Source organism: Phaenicophaeus curvirostris, chromosome 10 (genome assembly GCF_032191515.1).
Source record: "Phaenicophaeus curvirostris isolate KB17595 chromosome 10, BPBGC_Pcur_1.0, whole genome shotgun sequence".
Lineage (NCBI taxonomy): Eukaryota > Metazoa > Chordata > Aves > Cuculiformes > Cuculidae > Phaenicophaeus > Phaenicophaeus curvirostris.
In genome coordinates, this window is record NC_091401.1 from 2,463,348 (window position 1) to 2,480,624 (window position 17,277).

At 48.4% G+C, this 17,277-nt stretch overlaps 1 protein-coding gene across 2 annotated transcripts; it reads right to left on the reverse strand.

The window, feature by feature from the left end:
- Nucleotides 1-118: 118 nt before the first annotated feature.
- AMMECR1L (AMMECR1 like) lies at nt 119-16,651 on the reverse strand. Of its 2 annotated transcripts, XM_069865323.1 has the most exons (7): nt 16,408-16,649; nt 13,452-13,896; nt 7,241-7,351; nt 6,661-6,775; nt 5,848-5,938; nt 4,779-4,875; nt 119-3,567 (listed from the first exon to the last, which is right to left on the reverse strand). In XM_069865323.1, exons 2-7 carry the CDS (start codon nt 13,856-13,858, stop codon nt 3,456-3,458), a joined length of 933 nt encoding a protein of 310 aa, XP_069721424.1. In that variant the 5' UTR covers nt 13,859-13,896; nt 16,408-16,649; the 3' UTR covers nt 119-3,455. The 2 variants fall into 2 exon arrangements, 1 of the variants encoding a protein (XP_069721424.1); XR_011338133.1 differs by lacking the exon at nt 119-3,567 and having other exon boundaries at nt 5,300-5,938; nt 16,408-16,651.
- Nucleotides 16,652-17,277: the final 626 nt, after the last annotated feature.

A 17,277-nucleotide genomic window follows, 5' to 3' on the forward strand; every position in this document is an offset into this window, starting at 1 on the left:
ATTTAGAGGTTTGGTATTTGTACACGTAGCATATTCTTCACCTTTTGAGGTAAGAAAGATTTCCTCTTATTCCCCATGAAGGCTGCGAGAACCCACATAAACAGGACAGTACAAATAATCTTCATCCGTTATTATTTATTCTCTACAATACTTCATTAGAGGATAGAGTTCAATTATTTACACTCAGAAGTTATTATATAGGTAGGAGGCAACCAAGTGTAATACAAAGAATTGGTCTGATATCTCTGCGCTGAAGGTCAAAAGAGGTCTCCTGCTTTATGGAAATAAATTAACCCCAAAACCCCCAACAAAACAACATGTAGTTTCCAGAATACAAACAGAAAACAGCACTAATAGTCAGTGAAGATTGCAGAAGTTGGTTAATGTACTATGAAAACAAATTATTCTGTGCAAAGGTTAAAATCAACTCCTAGATTTTCTTACAGATTTTTGTCGCTGTTCTGATAAATTGTAGATATGTGACATTTTGACCATAAAACCTTCCTGAACTGAAATGGCCTCAGCCGAGATTGACTGTTGAACATTATGAAACAGAAATTCAGAACCTCACAGTGGGAACATTCCAACACTGACAGACTCCAGTGATCAAAGACATTCTTCCGCAGTTACCGTAAAACAAAGACAATTCCTAACCGCAGCGAGATTACTTCTCAGTTGTGGTTGTCACGAGAATAAGCCCTTCTAGACCAAAAGGCACTTGCTTCTAAGGATGAGTTGAATCCAGATCAAACCAGCTGCTTTGAGACGGAGCAGCTCTACCTTGCTGTCCCAGGCAAGGAACACCCGAGAAATTCTCACCGCCACTGGCCACTGATTTTGGCTGCCTCCACCCCGAGGCAACGGGAAGTACAGTTTATGTCTAGTTCAGCTCTATCATCCTTACGCATAGCTGCCAGGTAATGATCTAGAGATGGGATTATTTCCTGAGACCACCCCTCCTCGTCAGACACTCTTCTGAGCCAGAACTATCGACACGCTCGTTATAGCCAGACCCTTACGGGACTGAAGCTGAGAAAGTCTGTTTCTTTCTGATTTGCTACCTTCTCTCCTCACTGCAACAAGACAAGAACACAGTATGTATTTAAAGGCATTTTTGTTTGTTATTTTTAAACAGTCCGAGTGGGGAAATGGAAGTGGGAGAGGATGAGGCTTCCCCAGTCCCAAACCACCTAGCCCACTGCAGGCTCCAACCAACCAAGTCACTCGATCCTAAGACTCTGTTCTTTAGAAACGACAGCTACCCCTCCCCACCCCGCCCCACCGTCATCCCCTACTCCAATAAAATGAAATCAGGAAAACACTACACACTGCTGAAGACACAGAACAGGGCAAACGTTTGGAAAAGAAACAGTATTGTTGGAAAGCCTGGCACCGTGTGCCTGCATGACCAGTCTCACTGAGCGTGCTCAGGGGTGAAGTTTTAGCACCATTTTCTTGCTTTTTTTTTTGTTGTTTTGTTTTAAACCTTTTAGAAATTAAATTCTAACATAGAACACTGGAATAGTAATGAGCGTAGCCCTATGTATCGTACTGTTTGACAGCTGAGAGGTGAATGCTACGTCTGGAGCTGACCCACCCTCGCCCGTCACTACACGGCACCTGCCAGAGGAATTACAAACCACTCCAGTTTGTAACAGGACCGATTTATTCTCGGCAGCAGGAAATCGTGAAACAACCCCTTGATCTTCAACTGCTTTTCAACAACATCACAAGGAAAAAGTGGCAATTTATAAGAATGACCCAGTGCAGGACAAAAGCTGGGTCGATATTGCACTGTTATCTGGAAGAGGACCCCCTCCTTTCCCTCATGTCTCTGTCCTCCAGCTGGAGAACGTTACGCCGAAACAACAAAAACCTGCACGATCCTGCTTGCTTCTCTAGGACCAGAAGGAGCAGCAGCACGCAGCTCTGAGCTTTCTACCAGCCCTACTCCCTCCCAGGCCAGGAGAGAATTTCAGGCTTGAGACACCAGCCAATTTTAAGAGCCATCATTACCACCCACAAGCAAGCTTTGAAGACAGATGTGACTAAACAGCCACTACTCTGCTACGCACCTGTATTTTCTTTCCTGATCATTGTTGACCCTCCAGAAATTTGGAAAACAAAGCAAAACAAAAAACCCTGAATTACATTTTGAAGTCCAGTGACTTCAGTGAGAGAGTGTCATAATGTAAAGTCGATGACATCCCTCAGTGATGCTGCAGAGTAACAACCGGATAACTCATCCTCCTCTTAGGAGAGAGCAGTCCCTGTATTCGTCAACGACAGGAGGAGAAATACAGAATGCAAGAGTTTCTCACAGTCAGGGTAGCAGGGGTTTCCCCGCTCCTCGCCTCGATGTGGTAACGACTAAACCGCACAAGATAATAGTGGGACTACCCAGCTCGATCGCAGAGGCTTGCTGTGAACGGGAACGCTCTAGATCGATAGTCACACCCGAGAAAGCGGCTGTCCTATCAAAAGGAAGGTCCCCAAAACCGTTAGTTAAACAAATTCCAGTTTCCAGTCTCGCTTGTCTGACTACAGTCAACATCCCTCCCCATTCCTAATCCCATCGCGCTCCGCTACGAACGTCTGGACACAAAACTCGGTCATAAGAGAGAGGCCTGTCCAGGGACACGCGAGTACCTCGTCCTTCACATGCCCAGCTTGTGCCACATCGCTCTCTCTTACAGGCGTAACAGCATCCAGCGTCACAGCAGGCTACAACGCGCTGTCTACAAACCCCGGGAACCGTAAACCAAGAGGATTTCTAGAGAATCCAACCTATGGTGGGATCTGATAATTAAAGCCTTCTAGGGTTTACTGAAATAACGGATTCCTCTGCAACACCATTCCAAGGTTTTTCACACCCATCAGTGTTTTCTGTCCGTGAGGATGAGGGGCTCTCCAGACGTTCAACCCTCCCCGATATCGTAACGTCTGCCTGTGATGTGTGGGGACCGCAATCAGCTCTCAGTACACAAGAGAGACCGGAGGTTAAAAAAAATTTAAAAGAACCTAAAAACTGTTTTGTTGGACTCCGTTGCCCAGGCTGCCAGGGGAATGCTCCTACTTGATCTGGGGGGGGAACTTCCATAACAAACAACTCGAGTTTCCGGAGCGTCAGTAACACACGAGAATGGATCGGTCCGAAGTGGCACTTTCACTCCTAGAGGTCGTCTGCACCTCACAACAGTCCGTAGGCGTGGAGCCCCGATCCAACTGAACCCCCGCTCGGAGGGAAGGCTGAGATAAGGCTTGGGCCCCTGAAGTTCTGTCACGCTCTCCTCCTCCCCCCAGGTCAGCGGGAAGGCAGACTTGGCAACGGAAGCTAGCATCATAAAATGGTGCAGTAATAGAAGTAACTGGACCAGGAAGAGGAGGCGTCTGCCCCGATGATGTCGTAGCCGTTGGCAGCAACTGGGGAGTGGGACTGGTCATGCAGCCGTGTGTCAGGAGTAATGATTGTAGAGGGGGGGGGCATGAAGAGTGCCGTTCTGGAAACAATGCTGACGGGAAGCCATGTACTCTGCATAACTGATTGTCACCTTCTCACTGCGGTACCTGTGGGAACAGCACAGAAAAACAATACCGTCAACAGGCTATGCAGTAGGAAGGGACTAGGCATAAAAACATTCATCCCGGACCACCTTTCAGCTCACAGCCAACAAAAACTGAGAGGAACCCGCTAACTTCAAAACCTACTTTGTTTGGTATCGCCTCGTACAGCAGCCTGAATGACCCATCTAAGCTCAAACTAGCTTCAGCGTCCCAAAAGCTGAACCCTATTCAAAACAACCATAATTCAGGGGAGTCCTGAAGCAGCACACAGGAAATAAATGAACCATTTGAATTCTTTCTACCCACTTGCTGTGGGGAAACAAAAAAAAGAAGACACAGAAAATTTGCTGGAAGATGACTCTGTTTCAGAGACTGACTAACCAGTATTTCACTATTATTTACTCCTGTGATTATCTTCAGATCTGAAAAGCCAATGCAAACAAACGCTGGACAGCTGTTTAAAGGGAGGTTTATTACAGCACACGTGGGACTTGGCGCACGTTGCACCACCAGAACTCACAAAACGTGAAGTCCCCTTTGAGACCAGATGCCCAAAGGTGCTTCTAAAGCAGAGCCAGTCACTTCAAAGTGGTGGTGAATAGCGCTAAGTCCGCGTTACACCAGATTTTGATGAAAACCTTCATCCTGTCCTCTCCTGTGTAAAAAAAATAAAAAAAAACCCATACCCACCTCATTGCTCCAGAGGTTAGAAATGACCTGATAAATTAGTGTTTCTATACAAAACCACAGCGTCCCAATTTTTACTAACATAAAGGCTATTGAAACCAACAAGACAGCTGGGGGTACAGAAAAGCAAGAAGATTCTGAGAACTAGCCAGACTAGAGAGTGGCTGGGGTTTGAGACAGCTGTCACCTCCAAATAGCAACACCATCCACTGCCGAGCACACTGAGAAAACAAAGGCCATTGCACCCATTGTACGCATACAGAGAAATCAAGCTTTTTAACTTTCAGAGGTTCTTGGTACCCTTCATGTGGACGATGGTATTGAAACCAGGGGCGCTTCTCTCTAACTTCCGTCCTGCGGGGACTGAACACACGGCACTTCATTCCATGCCTAACACGTGGTGTTTACTGTTTCACCTTTCAGATTATGTCTCTCATGAGATGAGAGGCGTGATGGCTTACATCAAGCACAAATACTTCACTCACAACACACTATAAGTAAAATTTAAAGATGACAGATCTTCTCACCTGGTGAGTTTAATCGTTTTCCTAAAATCATTGGTAATTGGAGCCTTAAAGCCACCTTTCCTGAGTAAGGAGTCTATGGTCTGGATCTGATCCCAGTCTATGGAAAAACAGAAGCAAGAGAAGTTCTTCAGTATAAAAATGATGTTTCCAAAAGCTAAGAGATGCATTAAAAGGACTCTAGAAAAGCAAATAACTAAGCAGGAAACTTTGAGCTTTAGAAATGCCAGCGCAGAACTGGACATACACGGTCTTACGCATGCACACTGTCCTTTTAGCTTTCATCGGAACTGGTCCATACAACAGTAATTCCATTTTCCGTATGACCTCTCTTAGAAAGGTCTGTGCCTTGCTGCCATTGCAGGGACCCCAACCTGTTTTATCACGTGCCGCTCGAGTTTAGCTCCCTAAGCCTTAAAACAAGGTAATACTTAGCTCTTTACAAAGACACATGGGGATCAACCTGATGCTCTAGTGATAGCACAGTGCACTGCTATGTGAGAGATCAGAGTTAAAATTCCTACCTTAGTCTTTTGCCCCAGAGCCAGGAGGATGCGACCACTCCACTCTGCTAGGTGGAGGAAAGGAGGCAATATTTTGAGCAGTTACCATGGTGACCGCTACTATATTTGAGTGGGAAGTGTGCTCCAGAGGGGCCCTGTTTCCTGCCCTCATCTGGAGGATGCTACTTTAGCAAGAATGAGGAGGAAAGGGACTCTCCTGTTGGTGCTGTGCAGCCTGCAGTTATCCTAGTTGGTGGGAGAAACATAGAAGAGGAAAGATGCAACACTGAATGAAGCTGGAAGACTCGTACTTTGAGATCCTCTATTTCTTAAGCCCTAAAACATTTTTTACACTAAGATACAGCTGTGCACAGATGTGGGATGAGAGAAAGGCCAGATGAAAATCCAGTGGCAGCTGTATCAGGCGTCAGTTATCCAGATTAAGCCTGGTAGCTCCATGGCACTACTATGAGGGTAGCATCACAATCCAAACCCAAAATCCATAGATTTATGTTACCCAATTCTGTGACACCGCGTGTTGACATGTTTGGCTGCCATCTCAAACCCACCTTGTTCCTTAGCAACCTCAGGTAAATACGTGGCTGTGCGTTTGACACCTTTCTCATTGATGAACTCTATTCTGATCCCATGGATCCCAACCTATAGATAGAAATGAACAGCCAAATAAGAGGTGTTTGCTAACACCAAGTCCACGACTGAGTTGTCATTCTCACAACACTGTCTCTTCTCTCTCTCTCTCTCTGTACAGTTCGGCTTTTGTCTTGATAAGGACTTCCTTCTCCCCACTTTGTCCTTGCCAGGTATGTCTCTCAAGGACTCTGCCACCCTTCCCAGACGAGTCTAACCAGTCTCCCTGCCACTTCTCCTTCAGTCTTGTCAGAAGACTGACAGTTTTCCACCTCTTAGGTTGGGCAAGAAAGGCAAGATCTCTACACAAGAGATTTTATGCCTAAAATAGCCCAACCACAAATTAACCTTTCTTGAACGAAATACACTTCCATGTGCAAGGTCCTAAAAATGATTAATACCTTCAGCCTTTACTTTTTGTTCCCAGTTTCTATTCACAGCACCAAAATACTTCCCAGGTTTTTCCTTATGTATTTACACCCATTCCCTGTTGGGCCAAATCCAGGGAACACTTTCATGTCTCTCTTATTCCCATCCAGATCCCCCTCCAGCCAAATGCGTACTGCTAGCTCCTCCTCTTCCTCCCTTCTAGTCTTCCAGCCCCGTTTCCTCTACTCCCAGTTTCTTCTGTCCCCATGCCACCCCTGTAATGAAGGAGACACAGCGCCATGTACTAACCCGAACCCAAACGGAACGAGAGAGTGATGCAGAGTTCCAAATGCACCTGTTCTCACCTCCCAGTCCAGGTAGTCACTGGCATCCTCAAAGTTAGTGAGGAGGGAGACAGAGCAGAAGAGTTTGGGCAGCTCCTCGCGGGTCAGGGGGGGAAATCGGCTGTCCTTAAGTGCACTGAAGGAAAGAGAAGGTACGTTACCTAACATAAGCACCAAATGCTCCATTATTCCCTTTTTGATTATGCCTCTGTGAAACATGTTTCTCTTTGCTATTGCAGAGAAAGTGATTTGCGTCTCTTCCTAATCTAATGACCTGTAACATTCAAGCACTAGTGCAAGCTTCCTGCGCTCTCCTCCACTTACCGTGGCCAGAGAGAAATTGTGTGCTGCACAGGATGCCAACACTGCTGGTGTGCAAGATAGATTCACCGTGAGCCTTGAAACGTGACCCAAAATCCACCTGTTGCAGATGTTCCACTAAATACTGATGTATTACCTCACTCTAACTACTGTACATTTCTCGGGTTTATTTTATTGTCAAGCATATTACATTGAATTACACTGATCCAACATCTTAACCTGGAATCCTTATAGCTCTTGAGCAAATAAAACCGACATATTTAATTTTTGACATGATCACCTGGTTAATGTGTATTCCCTGAGTCCTGAGTGAAGATTCATGGCTGAAAAGGTCCCGATGCAGCCACGAAGCCGCTTGTCTCGCCCCGTCTTCCACGTCACAAAGAGTGGACTGAAAAGGCAAAACAACATAAATACTCCAACGTCTAGAGATGTTTGGTTGCTAAGGGGAGACCAAGGAGCTGTAAAAGAGCACATAAGCGTGCAGTTGCTTTCTCTCCCTCGAATACACCCAAACAGACGTACTTCCTCAGCTGCTACACAGCTGTAATAAGCCCCTACCCTCAAACGTAAAACCAACAACCCGCGGAGTCGGGGCACACTCCCATCCCTCCACCAGTACCCTGCCCCTTCTCCATCGACTCCTTCCAGGCCACATGTTGCACTGTCCCCTCCCGAGTCACTCGTTCCCGTGAGGAACGGCCTCGCTCACTGGCATCCACCAGCTGACGTGACAACCCATATAAAAATCCAAACAGGTGAAGCAAATAAGATGACTTCTTCACCGTGTTGTTGAACCTGAAAGACCCCCAAGCATTCCACAAGACATCTATAATCCAGGTTTGTGATAAAGCTTTCTTTTTTTGGGGGGGGAAAAAAAGCAAGCCTAGGGGATTTTTTCATCCCCCTTGTTATTTCCAGGAGGATCTGACTTCAGGGTCCGTCCCCAGGGCTCAGTTTATGTTCATATCGTTTGCTTACCTTACATTTGAACTCTACACAGATTCTCTTTTGCCGAACACTTATCTGACTATACCGTTCCTACTCAAACATCACACGATTTCCACTTCCCTGTCTACTATCACGGATTTACAGGTGTAACAGTAGATTCTCAAATTCAGCAGGCACGTTTCAATCTGCTAAACTAGAAGCCGCAATGAAGCCCCCAAAAGCAAGGGGCTCAGAACAACAGGGTTCAGAAGAGCTCTGTGAGGTGACAGATAAAGACAACTGCGAATATTAGACACGAACGCTTCACGCCTACCCAAGTGAGTGAAGCTGCAAACAGCTGTGGAGAGAAACAGTAAAGAAAGGAGAGCACTCGCTGCAGCTCTATGAGCACGTCCAAACATCTGGAACACTTTGCGAGGTGATTGATGATGCTGATCTAATTATAAAAGCAGGATGATTGCTCCTACTTGTTAAGATTAAAGAGTACTGAATACAAGATGTGGTCACTTTGAACCCAAGCATAAATAAGAAGTTAGTCATTAGTGATTCCAAACATCAGCTTATGGGTTTCTATTGAACTTTAAAAGGTAAGTAACAGATAGAGAACGATGGTGTTATTTCTCAGTAGCATTACTGAGAAAATAATGTTCCAAAATTAAACAAACATTGGCAGGAGTTCCAAAACATAAAACCAGAATAACTGATTCTACATGAGAGTGCAGACACCTGCTTTCCTCAAACTCTTGAAGCTTTTGAGAGCAATATATTTCTGCAGCAAACATAACAAAAAATACGGAAGCATCCTGTTCAGACAACAAAACCAGCACAGAGCGTGGACAATTCCTCAAATACAGGGAACAGATCTTCTTATGCTGCAGTAGTTAGACCATTCTTTAAATCGTAGTGACGAAGTGATGCCCAGTGGTGTTCCTCGGGGCAATAATGGGATTAAAACTCTATCACAGCATAAATCCCTCATGCAGGATCTCGTTACCAGCTGTGACGGATGGCAGAAGCACAACCCAAAATACCAAACGGCCTTCAAGTGATAACTGTGAAGTATTTTGCCCACAGAGGAAGTCGAAACATTCTTCCGCATCTGTGAGCCACCTCAGACAGATTATTTACTATTCCAATTCTCCAACACCACTTCAAGGCACCAGGAGGACATCATTCCTCTACATTTTCATCTAGCTACCGTACGCTGAAATAGAAAACAGAACTTAAGAAAATACATTAGGAAGCTTACCAAGAAAAGATCCTAAGCTTACAGAGGAGATTTCTGAAGAACATTACTGTCACAAGCTCAGTGGAAATTTAACTCAACCTAATGAAAGTTTTGAAACCATTACTTAGCCCATGCAACACTCATCCTACACAGGAAAGGGGAGGGGGAAAAAGAAAAGCATCACAGAATAAAAATCTAAGTTTCTTCTCTTCTCCAATTCAAATTACAGGTTCACGTTTCCAATTCACCTTTCTCCTTCCAAAAAACGTTTCCACTGAGCTGTGAAACAGCTTTCTGCATCCACAATAGAAGAGGTATTACCAGGAAGGACAGGATAATTACATTCAGAAGGCTGTCATATTTTAAAATACCTTAAAGCACATTTTAAACAATTTTTCACTGTGGTCACACCAACTGAGGCATAAAAAGAAGATAAATGGTTTCGTACAAGTATATCAAACTTCACTCCTGTAAAGTTTTTCACTGTAGGAAAGGCGTTGGTTCTGTACCTGAAGAATAAACGGGCTCAGCAAACTGCAGGTGCAGCTGACGATAAGTCGATTGTTCCACAGCCCCTCGATTTCCCAGACACACTGAGAAAAATCACAACAATCTTCTGCCTGTGAGTACATCTTCCTCACCTAAGAGCACTTACCAGCTCTCTGCAGTCACATCCTGAGCAGATTATGGCAACCACTTTCCCCCTGAGCCACAGCATCTTGCCTAGGTGTGTTTGATAAGAGTTTGCTAGGCTGAGGAGATGGGAATTTCAGCAACTTCTCCAGTTGCAACTACAAAGGGATTTATAAAGTAGCAAAATATAGTTCATACAAATCAGAATTCAGTTTGTACCAGGAAAAAAACTGTTACGGTACAAATTTTATGATGCGAGTATCTTCTTATTTATCTTGTATGACAACTAGACACCTGCAAGGAATAGTTCAGTGCCAGTTTGTAGTATCTACTATTAAAAAGACCCCAAAGACAAGTACAAAAGTGGAATAAGTAACCAATTAACTACTTGCATGCCACACAGGTTCAAAACTGTAAGGCTTTCAGTAACCTGATAGCAAAGGGGATATTTGCTTCGTTTACCAAGTTAATTTGGACATAACTACAAGTTTCGCAATGCCACCTTCTCTCCATAGATGTATGAATGTCATTGTTAACGCCTATGCAAGGTTCTCTCGCTCCACAGGTATCTACTCACTCCATAATTCCCATCCAGATTATTGTCTGAGTGCATATCCTCTGAAGCTGGTAACTGGAATTCACAGCAGCATTCAAATCAGAGCCCTGTAACTTTTATGTTACTACTCTGTTCATGCAGAATCCTGACCTTCACAACTCCTTCTATTTTTTCCTGAGGGTTCAGCACCGATTTAAAAGATCGGTTATGAGAAACAATTGGGACTAACACCTACATCCTTCTGTTCCTTCCATCAACAGCCTCTTTTCCACTGTCCGGAGAGACTCCTGGCATACATCTTTGTTTTGCTCAAAGATCTCTTACACCACATTACAAAGGACACCAATGCAAATGAATGATGCATTTTCACTTTTCTTACTTTTATAACTGATAACATTTGGCTTGAAGTTCATTACACGACTGTCTCAAGTGTGACAGATCATCCCCACATGCTGCTCTGCAAGAAAGCAAACCCCACGCTTTTCCCAGGGGTGCTTTCAAATATTTGCTAGAAGCAACAGCACAAAAGCTGAAGCACAAGAAAATTCAGGCAGGCATTTGCCTGGAGGGGAGGAAAAGAGAAGAGCTGGTTTTACTTTGGCTTGCAGATCTAAAAGAATTTCCAGTTATCAGCACAGAAGTACTCAGTGAATGATGTTCAACCTCTCAAACTTGGGCATAAAATTCAAACAGCTGAGACTCCTGAAAGAACATCCTTTTTGAAACTAGTCAACAGAAACAGCGACAAAACCCAGCCAGAAGCCTCCTCTAATGCCAGAAGAATGTATCTCTATAAAATAACGTCTTACTGATTGAAGAGCAGAACGAGAACAAAAAAACCCAAACCCCTTTGTATCTCAAGTAACAAAATAATAAGCATATCAATCTATGATTTTCTAAAGGGAGACAGCTTAGGCATGAAAAACAACAACAGAAACGCTTCTGTCTGGGGAGTCCCTGGATCTATTCTATATTCTAGTCCAGAGTATTTCTCCCTTCACTTGTATTTACAATATTAAACAGCTTAGTCTGCAGCAGCATTCAGAGCATGTATCCATAATCCTGCTCAGATAATAACTGCATGGATGCACAACCTACATCGACACCGACAGCCAATAAGGTGGGGAGACATTCAATACACAGCGCAAGTCCTTGACCTGTTTAAGCCAACGTTCCTTTACATCAATTTAAAATTCATTAACTGAAATTAAGGATGTCGACAACTTTTTGTTCTGTCAGTTGTTCTGGACGTGGCCCCTGGAGGAGTGTTAGAAGGCGTATCTGTCATGGATCTTTCCCATATAATTCTTCCACCAAACATTTTAACAACATTAACATTTCCACACCTACGCATGCAACCTGCAGATAAACAAATCTCACCGAAGCAAAACACCTTCATAAATCCTTCTCCTCACTTCTTGTTCACACCTCCTTTCTTCTTAACCTTGGTATCGTCCTTGGAAGTTAACTCTCCCCTCCTCCCCATATTGTCCAACTGGTGATATCTCCGTAAGACACTTTTTCAGTTCCACTACTGCCAAATTTTTGGTTCCCCTCCCTGCTAAACCCATTAACTTGGCAATTATTCCCTTCCACTTGCTTCACGGAAGGAAGTCCCTCCCCTTCTACCTTCACTAAGTTAGCACCCCATCTTCATCAATCATGTAGACAGGGAGATAGAGTGCACCCTCAGCAATTTCATAGGTGACACCAAGCTGAGAGGTGCAGTTGCCACACCAGAAGGACAGGATGTCACCCAGAGGGACCTGGACAGGCTGGAGAAGTGGGGCTGTGAGAACCTCGTGAGGTTCAACAGGGCCAAGAGCAAGGTCCTACACCTGGGTCAGGGCAATAACCAGTTTCAATACAGGCTGGGGGATGATGTGATTGAGAGCAGCCCTGCGGAGAAGGACTTGGGGGGCTGGTGGATGGGAAGCTTGACATGAGCCGGCAACGTGCGCTCACAGCCCAGAAACCAACCGTGTCCTGGGCTGCATCCAAAGCAGCGCGGCCAGCAGGGCGAGGGAGGGGATTCTACCCCTCTGTCCCTCTCTTGTGAGACCCCATCTGGAGTATTGTGTCCAGTTCTGGAATCCTCGGAATAAGAAGGAGATGGAGCTGTTGGAACAGGCCCAGAGGAGGCTACAAGGATGATGCGAGGGCTGGAGCACCTCCCACATGAGGACAGGCTGAGAGAGGTGGGGTTGTTCAGCCTGGAGAAGAGAAGGCTCCGAGGAGACCTTCGAGCAACCTTCCAGTGCCTGAAGGGGCTACAAGAAAGCTGGGGAGGGACTGTTCACAAAGGCTCGTGATGATAGGATGAGGGGAAATGGGGATAAACTAGAGAGGGGCAGATTTAGACTAGAAGTAAGGAGGAATTTCTTCATGATGAGGGTGGGGAGGCCCTGGCCCAGGTTGCCCAGGGAAGCTGTGGCTGCCCCATCCCTGGAGGGGTTCAAGGCCAGGCTGGATGGGCCTTGGGCACCTGATCCAGTGGGAGGTGTCCCTGCCCAGGGCAGGGGGGTTGGAACTGGATGGGCTTTAAGGTCCCTTCCAACCCAAACTATCCAACGATTCTATGATTAGAAGCAGGATCCTTTTTAAATTAATAACCTTATTTTACTGTTTTCTGAAAACTCCGATTGCAGTTTCACTTGCTCTTTCAGTACGGTTTCCCGGGAGGCACGGCGCAGTTAACTTTTGCAGAGGGATCTATTCACAGAGAAGGAGCAGACTTGAACAGGACATTATTGACTGGGTTTGCACTCCTCGATAAAGTGTACACCGTCTTACGCAACACGTCAGACTGTGACCCGAAGAAGCATCACGCTTCCTTACATTTTGCCTGGCTCTCCTTCTGTAGAGCTAAGCACGCTCTCCCTCAGAGGCCACAGTTCAAAGCTCCACTCATCTCCTCCAACAAACACAGAATATTTTGACTCTTTAGTGCACTTGCAGCCCAACGCTTTTTGTTTCCAACAGACAAAGCAAGCTGCAGAACACCCCGCTCCCACCTTGCATACCATTTCCCATTTTCCATAAGAAACCCTTCATCCCTCCCCAGCCAAATCACGGCTCTGATGCTGGTTTCTCAGCTCTCCTCCCGCATATGGATTTACTCACTAGGGGTCATTGGTAAATCGAGGAAGTCGTGGCTGAGGGAAACCATAGAGATGACAGTAGAGTACATCAAAGCAGTAGCAGCACATCTCCGCTGTCACCACCAGGTTCTTGGTGCTGTTGGCAGTTCCATTGGGCCGAGTAAGTGGGCTCAGAGCTCCTGAAGTGGGATTCATTCGAGTAATTGGGGAATTTCCTGGGCCCAAAGTCAAGTCAGATACGTTCTCCCTTCCATTATTCCCGTCTGTGTGCTGGTGGTTCTGAAGAGGACCTGAACTGGAGCCCGATACAGTCGTGGCCTGATTCCCATGACTGTGCGTTCCACTCCCAGACAGTTTGGGCTTCTTGACCCCACAACAGCCAGCTGCCAGCTTGGGCTCGAGTGGAGGAACACAACGTCTTTTTCCCATCCTGCTTCAAAACTCGCCGCCTGGAGCACTGCAGAACCCTGGCAAAAGAGGGGGCAGGGGAAAAAAAAGCAACACACAAAACAGTTACAGGTGATAAAACAGCAGCTGCTTCCTTGCTTCTGCTAAGATGTCAGAGAGGTTTGCTTTAGCAACAAACAGAGGAAGAAAACCCTTACAACACGCAACCAAGTACAAAACTAAAACCAGTTCAGCAAGCACAATGGGTGTTTTCACACCCAAATCAAGAGCGTGAACACAACGTGCACGGAATGGCACTTGGAAAGTTATTGGCGAGGTGTGCTGAGGTGTCTTGTCACCTATCACTTGAGAGAAGAGACCAGCATCCACCTTACTACCACTTCAATAGGCAGCTCATCACAAGAGAACATAATTAGCCTTCCCTTCAAGGGAATGAAAGAGTGGGAGAACAGCAGAAGACAAAATCACTGGCCTGTAGATACACCCCATCCGGATCATCGCTCCCCCTGGGTCAATGCCGGCACCAAACCAGCTACTGGAAACCCCTAAACGCATTTCCCTTCCCTGTTCTCACTAGAAGAGCAACAACAACTCCAAACGACACCTCGAGGGCTGGACTCCCAGGGGTGCAGCCCTCGATTTCCTAAGCAAGACAGGAAGAGAAGCTACAAGCCTTGAACCACCATTTTCTAAACAACTGATTACGTTCCAGGCTCCATGAACCAGGATCTGCGTCTCGTTTCTAGGATGAAGTCAGCCAGTAGTGCTCATAAGTAAAGGTGTGGGGCGCACAGTCGGGATGAGAGGAGAGGAAGAGATGGAGACGGCACAGAGGCCGGACAGAGGGAAGCGGTAATGGCAGGAAAAGGACAAAAAAAGAACCCCAGAAGGGTGTTCTGCTTGCAAACAAGAGAATGCAAGCCCTTGCATCACAAAAAGGGGTGGAACAAATACAGGGAGGAAAGCCTCTGCGGACAAAAATGAGCGAGGACAACAGGCGAGTGCCAGATGTCAAGGGTAGGAACTTAATTCAGTGTAATGCCGTGGCCATCACCAGAGCTAAACACACAAAGGGAAGGAAAGACAATTCCCCATCTGCTAAATGGGGTTGAAAGTGCAGACACATAAGTCGCAGAGAATGCCACGGAGAACTGGACGTCACGCTCAGCTCTCATAAGGACCAGGCTACATCTTTAACAACCAGGGCTTCCCTCCAGCTCTGCCAAGTATCTCGCTGGGGGCTGAACTGAATGAGCACAGAATGGAGGGGGATAAGTGCTGAAATTTGTGGTGCAACAATTCCCTCCCGTCTCTGTACCTGAAAACAATGCAAGGTGCATTCACGAGGCTTTATCCTAAGAGTCGCATGAACCTGGACCGGACCAGAATGGGTATGGGATGTGTTGAGAGAGAGAGAAAGGTGCCTCTCAACACCAAACTTGGGCATTTGCAGTGCTTGCTCTGCTTGAGAGACCCCACAAGGTTCCAGAGTGAGAATCCAGAGAGATTCTATCTGCACAAGGAATGGTTTCACAGAATCATGGAACGGTTTGGGTTGGAATGGACCTCAAAGCCCAGCCAGTTCCATACCTCTCGCTGGATCCGGGGCTCCAAGCCCCATTCAACCCGGCCTTGAACCCTCCAGGGATGGGGCAGCCACAGCTTCCCTGGGCAACCTGGGCCAGGGCCTCCCCACCCTCCAGCAAAACATTTCTCCCTAAAATCTCATCTCAATCTCCCCTTTTTCAGCTGAAAACCACCCCCTCGTCCCGTCCCTGCACTCTCTGCTCCAGAGCCCCCCCAGCTTTCCTGGAGCCCCTTTCAGCGCTGGAAGCTGCTCTGAGGTTACAACAAACGCTCGAGATGTTCCTCCAAGCTGCTGCAGCCCCAGCGCCCGCAGGAAGCTTCCACCAGAGCTAAGGAAAATCCCCCTTTTTCGCCTTCCCAGACACCGGAGCCGAACTTCGAGGGAGCGGAGGAGCCCGACTCCCCGGCTCACAGCGACGGGAGCGGCTCCCACCGGCCCCGGGGACCCGGTGTTCTTCCTCCTCCTCCTCCTCTGCGTGGGGACAGGGAGCGACTCCTGCAGGGAACCCCTTCCCCTCCCAATTAACCCCTTCCACGCTGCCCCCCGCCTCCGCTCCCCCCTCCCCCGTTAACCCCTTCCCCGCCGTCCCCTCCGCACCCCGGTTAACCCCTTCCCCGCCGTCCCTCGCCCCGCCTGTCTCCCACCCCTCGTTAACCCTTTCCCCTCCGGCCCCAGCCTCAGATAACCCCTTCCCTGCCGTCCCTCTCACATCCCATTAACCCCTTCCCCGCCGTCCCTCTCACTCCTCATTAACCCCTTCCCCGCCGTCCCTCTCACTCCTCATTAACCCCTTCCCCGCCGTCCCTCTCACTCCTCATTAACCCCTTCCCCGCCGTCCCTCTCACTCCTCATTAACCCCTTCCCCGCCGTCCCTCTCACTCCCCATTAACTCCTTACCTGCCGCCCCTCTCACGCCCCGTTAACCCCTTCCCCGCCGTCCCTCTCACGTCTCGTTAACCCCTTCCCCGCCGCCCCCCCTCACCTCCTGCGCCCGTCCCGGCCGCGGCTCCTCCTCCCCCCCCGCCTCAGCCCCGCCGCCGCCGCCGCTGCTGCCCCGCCGCCTCGGTCCCCTCTCGCCTCATGGAGCCATGGGCCCGGGCGAGGCTCCTGGGGGGAGCGGGCGGCGCGGCTCGAGGCCTCCTCGGTGCCGGCGCCTCCTCCCCGCCCGTGAGGTAAGGAGGGAAGAGGGGCATGGTCCGCCCGCCTCCCGTCGGCCCGCGAGACCATAGAGACGGAGAGGGGCGCTCTGGTCGCTCCCGACCATAGAGACGCGCCACTTCCGCTTCCCCCCCTCCCCGCCGCAGGGCGGCGCGCGGGTCCCCGTCCTCCTCGCGTCACGTGACGCGCCGCACGTGCGAGGACAAACAGGGCCGGCGGTGCCGCCGTCACGTGGTGCGGCTGCCGCGCCGCCATTGGCCCGCGGGGAGGGCGGAGCGTTCCATTGCGGGGCCGGGGAGGGGGGGGAAGGAGATCCCTCTGCTCCCCCCCCACCGCTCCCGCCTTGGTCCGTCCCGGGGCTGGCGGGGGCCCTGACCCCAGCCAAGATATCGCTGACCCTTGAGGCCCCTGGGCTGCTGCTCTCCGGTGTTCAGCCGCTGCCAACGAGCACCCCACGGTCCTTCCCTGCCAGGCAGCTTCTCAGCCTCTCGTCCCCCAGCCTGGAGCTGCACGGGGTTAGCGCAGGGCAGTTTGGGTTGGAAGGGACCTTAAAGTCCGTCCAGTCCCACCCCTGCCCTGGGCAGGACACCTCCCCCTGGATCAGGTGCCCCAGGCCCATCCAGCCTGGCCTTGAACCCCTCCAGCTTCCCTGGGCAACCTGGGCCAGGGCCTCGCTATCCTCAGAGCAAAGCGC

What these genes read in the sequence shown, in the direction of transcription:
- AMMECR1L (XM_069865323.1), bottom strand. Translation starts at nt 13,858, where the DNA reads ATGGGAAAAAGACGTTGTGTTCCTCCACTCGAGCCCAAGCTGGCAGCT. An exon ending in AGGGAATACACATTAACCAG is followed by an intron (nt 6,776 to 7,240) that starts GTGATCATGTCA and finishes TCTTTCCTTCAG; the next exon opens with TGCACTTAAGGACAGCCGAT. An exon ending in AAAACGATTAAACTCACCAG is followed by an intron (nt 3,568 to 4,778) that starts GTGAGAAGATCT and finishes CTGTTCCCACAG; the next exon opens with GTACCGCAGTGAGAAGGTGA.